General features: G+C 42.8%; 3 protein-coding genes across 4 annotated transcripts in view; 1 reads left to right on the plus strand and 2 right to left on the minus strand.

Moving 5' to 3' along the window:
- The window catches only part of LOC129809651 (cell adhesion molecule Dscam2), a 171,546-nt gene extending 168,731 nt beyond the window's left edge, over positions 1-2,815 (minus strand). The window contains exon 1 of one of the 2 annotated variants that reach the window (XM_055859648.1): positions 2,652-2,802. The gene's annotated coding sequence lies outside the window, so the exon portion shown is untranslated. Of the gene's footprint in view, positions 1-2,651 lie in introns of both variants that reach the window. The other variant, XM_055859649.1, reaches the window with a different exon arrangement.
- The window catches only part of LOC129809694 (cdc42 homolog), a 155,826-nt gene that overhangs the window by 5,048 nt on the left and 144,075 nt on the right, over positions 1-6,703 (plus strand). The gene's annotated exons all lie outside the window — the stretch shown is intronic.
- Positions 2,986-6,671, minus strand: LOC129809658 (kinesin-like protein costa). The gene has a single exon (XM_055859674.1). The coding sequence runs from the start codon at positions 6,523-6,525 to the stop codon at positions 3,385-3,387; it is 3,141 nt and encodes a 1,046-aa protein (XP_055715649.1). The 5' UTR covers positions 6,526-6,671; the 3' UTR covers positions 2,986-3,384.

The raw sequence follows: 6,703 nt of genomic DNA on the forward strand, positions 1-6,703 counted from the left end.
TTCTAAGTTGTATTCCAACTTGATATATGTAATACAATTTCAACGTTGTATTCCAACTTTCAACTTTAAAGATGTAATACCATTTCTAAGTTTTATTCCAACTTCAAAGAGGTAATACAATTTCTTCGTTGTATTCCAACCTTAAAGTTGTATTACATAGCTATAAATGGATTCTAACTATTCCTTGTGGTTACTCATTTTGAAATTACGAATCGTTTAGCATAGAAACACTTCTAAAATCATAGAAAAATCATCGAATAGCGCATAATCGTATTTTAAGGATCACGAAAAAAATCTAAAAACGCAGAAACTTATATTAAAAGTGTAGAAATATGCCTGATCAAAAAAACAGATGCTTATAGAAACGTGAATCATTATGTCAATTTTTTTTCCTAAACTAGATCCCTTCCAGACCATAGACACATTATCCAGTCAAAAATGCATTAAAATTCATGTAACTACAGTTTTTTCTATCAAAATTTAAGTGTCTTTACCACAAATGAAAGGTCTTGAAAAATACTACAACTTTTCTATATATACATTAAAACTCCGTAAGGCCGGCTTCACTGAAGCCATTTAACAATATTTTTAGAAATGTCTTATGGAAGAGTAATGGTGTCTACACACTAGAAGCAATTTTCGTCAAAAATTACCTTTTTTAAAAAATTCTGAAGTTTCAGCCTACAAGGATAGGGGAAATTTTCATTAGAAAGGCATTTAAAAAAAAAGACTACTAGTGTGTAATGCCGGCTTCAGACTGGAGGTTTAGCCTAGTTTCCGAAGGTCTCCCAAATCTAAATAACAAGCAATTTTATTGATTTTTCAAAATCTATTGGATCATTTGCCTTTAATATCCAATTCTAAACAGCAGTTTCCTAAAAAATCGTGCCTGATAAGGAATTAGAGAAGTTAAGCCAGATGGCTAAGCCTTAGGTCTGAAGCCCGTATAAAGGCCATAAGGCAAAATTTGTCGAAGCGGATATTTATTTTTTACGAGCTCTCTCAGAAAACTTAATGAAGACTTTTATTAACAAGTTTTATCACTCTTATCAAAGGAATTGACGAAAAGATCTTTTTTGTTGTACATAGTTTTATCGTAGAAGGATCATTATTTGCACGATCTAAATTCCGTTTACAATTTTCTTTGCCGGTTATATTTTTAATCTCTTTCTGCCTTTTCATGTTTTTGACACACATTGCAAACATATTGATCCTCGTACGGAGGATGAGTTCACTAGTTTCTTATTTGAAAAAGTACTGTGGAAATACTGAGCAAATGTTTGCTAAATGTTTGAAAAATGTTTGCCCCCCTCCTTCGTCAAATCCTAGCTACGCCCTTGGGCTTCAGACCTAAGATTTAGCCCAGTTCCCAATGGTCTCGAAATTCAAAATAGCAGCCTATTTTATTGGTTTTCCAAATTTAATGGATCACTTTTCCATGTTGACCAATCTTAAGTGATAATTTTTTAAAGAATCTTGATTAAGAAGAAATTAGAGAAATTAAGCCATATGGCTAAGCCTTAGGTCTGAGGCCCGTATAAGAGCCCCACAAATGGCGCTAAGTTTGAAAAATGATTTTGAAAAATTCAAAGTCGAATATATCAAAAACGCAGCTGTAAATTTTGATTAAATTTTAGAATGTCGTAGCCGACACCAAAACCTTTCCAACGATAGTCAATTATCATCTTGAACTTCCTATTCCGAGTTGATAAGGGTCAAACTTTATCACTTTACCGAAAGCACTGGAATTTTTAGACAGTTTTTAAACAGATTTCGCATATTTACATTTACTATCAATCAAATGTCGTCGAAGCCCCAGGAATCCTTCCAAATTAATTTTCCTAACCACAACCCAATGATTCATCCGATTCATCGTACTCATCCGGTATTGAGAGTAAGTGAATCGTAGTGACCTTTACGCGTTTGTATTTCTGCCATTGTGGAGTTTTTTCATCAAACCCATGTGGAGCATAACAATTTTTTTTTGGAGCAAAACTGAGATAAACCCCCATCGGAGAGATGAAGCATTCGGTTTTTAGAGGCTCCAGTATGATAAGGATATAAAAAATAGTGATTCAATGGGGATTTTGAGACGCTGGAACAGCCTGAGAAACCGACGACTTTTCCGGCAGAACTCGGGAGAAATGTCCTGCGGGAACAAAGGAGGCCAAAACAAGAAAACAACACTCCCTGTCAGTTGAAGTGGGTGTGAAAAGTACCTCAAAAGGACACTTGGAGCCCCTTATGGGGCCAAAGGACCCTCAAAGGGGCCAGATTGTGTGAAATTGGGTGGATATGAACGCGAGAAAATCGATAAGTCGCTGAGGAAAATAGTATTTGAGCAAAAGGGCGACGAACCCACCCAACGTCACAGGATACATTTTCGCCATGATGGAAAATGTCCCGAATTTTCGCATCAGTTTTTCCGCACAATTTTGCATGTTTTTTGGCAAGTTTTGGGATTTTGGTGTGGCAGGCAACATCCAGTGGGGAAATGTGCAGATAATTGTAGCCAAAAATAGCAAATTTTCCGGCATTATTCACAAAACTGTCTGTGTTTATCGATTTCGCATGACAGGATACGTCGGAGGAGTTTTTTGATGTTTTTGCATGAGACAAATTTTCCGGTCAATTTTCCACCAAAAACTCACCGTCTTGTGGATGAAGGTGGCTGGGAAAAGGTTCCGTGACACACTCTATGCACTTTTGCACTACACAATTCCCTAAAATCCGGTGAAAATTGAATGAAACACGACGAAAAACACGGACACTGCTATCCAAAACGTCTATCCTCTGCCGAGAATCTTCGGAGACTGAGGAGCATGAAACAAAAATGACAGACGAATTTTCACGAAGGCAAAACGAAGATGGCCGAAGTGGATTTTAGGTGGATTTTTCGTCAAATCCACCCAAATTTGGGTGGATTTGACAAATACGAGGGAACTTTGAACGAGCTACACAACTGTCAATAAAACGTGGAGGAAATGAGTGAAAATCACAAATTTTATTATTTTTTCTTGTATCTTTTCACGTAAATAAACAATTACAAAAGATTATAGTGTAGAGACAAAAAGTGATTACAAAAATGATAAAAGTACATGTAGAATTAAAAATATTGAAGAGATTCTTGAGCATTCCCTTGGTAAATTCCTTTCAAAAATGAATAAAATTTGTGATAGTTTCCTTCACAATTTTCTGTAAAAATCTTTTGTAAAATTAATAAAACTGCCTAATTGGGTATTTCTGGTCCTTTGAGCCGTAATATTTTAAGAGTCCCAGAGAGCTAGCTTCGGGAAATGTGCCCAAGAATCGGAGTCTACACGAAATGTATCACAAAAAGTGGGAGAAGGAGGAGAAGGATTTTAGGGAAGGAATTGAGCTATATTAGCGCCGTCCTTGGGCATTGTCTTGTTGGATGATGAGTTTGTTCTTCTCTCGAGTGACTTTTGTTGCTGGAACCGCTGGCGACTGCAGCTGCTTGAGATTGTGACTGGGAATTGCAGTTTCCGCTTGACTCTTGCTATGGTATCGCGTGAGAACTTGAAATTTGGCCAGGAGCTTATTCTTGCTCTCACGCTCCTTCTCCTTTAGCTTATCCAGGGGCTTGTACTTGCTGAGTTGACCATCTCCGGGCAGCGGACAGAGATCCATGTCTTTGACTTTGAGTGGTAGGGCTTTGGAGGGATCTCCAGCGTCGTGATAGTGGGCAGGGAAGTGATCAGTTAGGGTGGAATTTGTGCTGGTCTCATTGAGATGACGCAGCATCAGTGTGAGCTTGGATTCATGCTGCCTCTGAAGCAGAACAGCATGTTTCTCACCCTCCAGACGAGCCTGCCGGACAGCATTGATGAGGACACGTTCCCTCCACTCCCAGGCATCCCTCTCCTTCTCCAGATTCACCAGCTGCACCTCCAACTTCCTCGAGGACTCCCTCAGATCAATCACTTTGAGAAAGTATTTGTACAGCAGCGTCCGCATTTCATCTTCTGACAGCTTATTCAGCCTGGCCATCAGTAGCATCTCCCCCTTTTCCCTGTCCATCCTCTCAGTCATGTCCACACTCTTCCTGCCACAGATCAGTTCATTCTTCAGTTCAATTGTCGTATCAATGGCTTCGATGGCTTCATCGTAAGTCAGAAGCTTCCGCTCCTCATTGTACGACAGTATCTTGTCCTTCTTCAGCTTCTTGTCGAGACTCATCCGTTGCTCCAGCAAATGATCTCGAGTCCTCCTCAGATTCCTAATCTCATGCCTCAGTGGATTATTTTCCCCGCCAGCTCCAAATTTTTCCAGTGTCTCAGACTTTTCCTGCAGAATGTGATTCAAATGACTAATCCTGGCACTCACAGCTCTCAAATTGTGACTCTTCTCCTCCATCTGCCCATCGGACGGCACCAGAGCCACTTCTGATGGATTCTTCGAATCCAGTTCCTTCAGCTCCGCTTCCAGAGCTTCCTTGGCCTTCTTCTCCTTCTTCACAGACTTCTGCAGACCCTCAAATTGCTTCCGGGAATCCTTCAGTGATTGCTGCAACTTCTTCACCGTCTGACCACTCTCTCCGGCAATCTGTTTGATGGAGATCAGATCCTGCAGGCGCTTCTCGAGATGAGATGTCAGAGCATTGAGCCTTTCAATTTCCCCTTTGTCCCTCCCATTGGCCACAGCTTTTGACAGTTGCTTCTTGGCCTTCTCATACTCAGCTTCAAGTTTATTCTTCTTTTTGTTGAATCTCTGCTTTGCCGTTGTCCGGGTGTCATTGTTCTTGATCAGATCCTCAATGAGCCTCTGTTTGAGGGAAATTGTGTGCTCAAGTTCCTTCATTTGACGCCTCGTGGCTTCTAAATCTGTCTCAATCTTCTGCACTTTTTTCACCAGGAGCTCCCGCTGAGTATTCCGGGGAGCAATTAAATCCGCCTGGGCATCTTCCTTGAGCACCATTTGCTCCCTGCTGGCCACACGATTGAGCATAGCGATTTCAATGCTGCTCAGACTCTGTCCAGGCTGAATGGACTTGCGTCTGCCATGACGTTCCTGCGGAGATGGCCCACGGGAAGCTGCCTGGAAGCTCTCGACACTGTCAAAAACTGCCTTTGGGTGAGATCTGAGGAATTCCTGATAGCAATCTCTGACGAGTGCATCAGTCTTTGCCTGGAAGTCCCTCATGAGATTGTCCACTTTCTCCTCGAGATCCGGTCGCTGGGATTCGGAATCACTGTCAGAGTTCTGCTGGCAGGAAGTGGCTTCCTGATCACTGGTCTCTTCGGGCTCATCGGTCTCCTGGATGGGTCCAAGGAGCCTCTGATTCCCATTGAGCTCTCCTGAGCTCAAGCATTCCTCGCATTCTGCTTTGAGGAAGAGCCATTCCTCTATTTGCTCCCGTTCCTGCTGACCCAAACTGGAGTTAGCCATGAGCTTACTGAGAAGTCCTTCGGCATTGGACACTAGCTTAAACCACTGGGATGCAGCAAATTGTAGCCCAAATGTGTCCACGGGATCAGCAAGGCCCTCCTGGACATTCTCAACGGTCAGAGGAGTATTGTTGTCAGAGAATGTGTTCATGACCACGTAGTTCCGGACACATTGGGCCTTAAAAGCGAACTGGAGATTGTGGATTGTCTCATTGGTGTGCTCTTCGTGGGAAGAAATTGTCAGGAGCAGAAGAGTCTGCGCCCTTCCGCCAAAAGAGTCCTTGAGCAGGGTGGTGAGATTCGTCCGATGATAGGGGATATTGTTGTTATAGAGAACCACATTGGGATCTGTCAGGCTGTTTACAATGTCCTCCAGAGTCTGCAGCCTGAGGTCTTTAGGGATACTCAAGTGTTGATTCATGCTGTTCATCACGTACATCCTATCAGTCCCACACAGATCACAAAAGCTCCCCGTGGACAGTCGGTGCTGGATGAGTCCCTCAGGAGACACCCATTGCTGCTCCAGGGTCACCGTGAAGATATTATGAGAAGTCTTATTCGACTTGTTGCTCAGGCCAAGTTTGAGCCACTCAAAAGCCTCTCCAACACTCCTACATGGCATATTTCCCGCCTCCAGGAGATCCTTCACAGTATCATCACCACAGATCTCCACCCATCCCACATTCACCACGTAATTCCTGTCCCTAAGCCCGGAAAGTCTCAAGAAGATCTCCCTAATAGACCTCTGCACAATTCCCTGCTCAGTTTCACTGTGCACACAATCCAATCCCGGTCCAAAGAGTGTGTAGGTCTTCCCTGTGCCCACCTGGCCATACGACACCACACTCGTGTCAAATCCCTCCAGCAGAACTCCAATCAACGGCAGAACAGTCTTCCGGAAAACATCTTCCTGACTACAATCCAGCGGCAGAGCATGGGCCACGGGAAATGAATGTCCTGCCACTTGCACCAGACCCGATGTGAGCATTTCAGTCCCATTTCCATTGTCCAAGAAGCCCCCGGGACGATGTATCTGCGAGATAGCCTGGACAACGCTCGTGTTGCTGCTGTAGTTGTTTGGAAAAACACGCACAGCAACTTGAATTGGTATCTGCATCCTATTCCACTCTATTCCTCAACATCTCCTTCAGCACCACACACAAAAAACTGCCCCTTGGAGCACCTCTAAATCCCCAAAAATACCAAATTTTCCCCAGAGAGCAATCAAAAACACCAAGCACAAAAAAAACTGCACCTTTTGTGGAAACTCCCAAGTCTCTGTGGAACATGTGGAA

The sequence above is a fragment of the Phlebotomus papatasi genome, chromosome 1 (assembly GCF_024763615.1).
Source record: "Phlebotomus papatasi isolate M1 chromosome 1, Ppap_2.1, whole genome shotgun sequence".
Lineage (NCBI taxonomy): Eukaryota > Metazoa > Arthropoda > Insecta > Diptera > Psychodidae > Phlebotomus > Phlebotomus papatasi.

What these genes read in the sequence shown, in the direction of transcription:
- LOC129809658 (XM_055859674.1), bottom strand. Translation starts at nt 6,525, where the DNA reads ATGCAGATACCAATTCAAGTTGCTGTGCGTGTTTTTCCAAACAACTAC.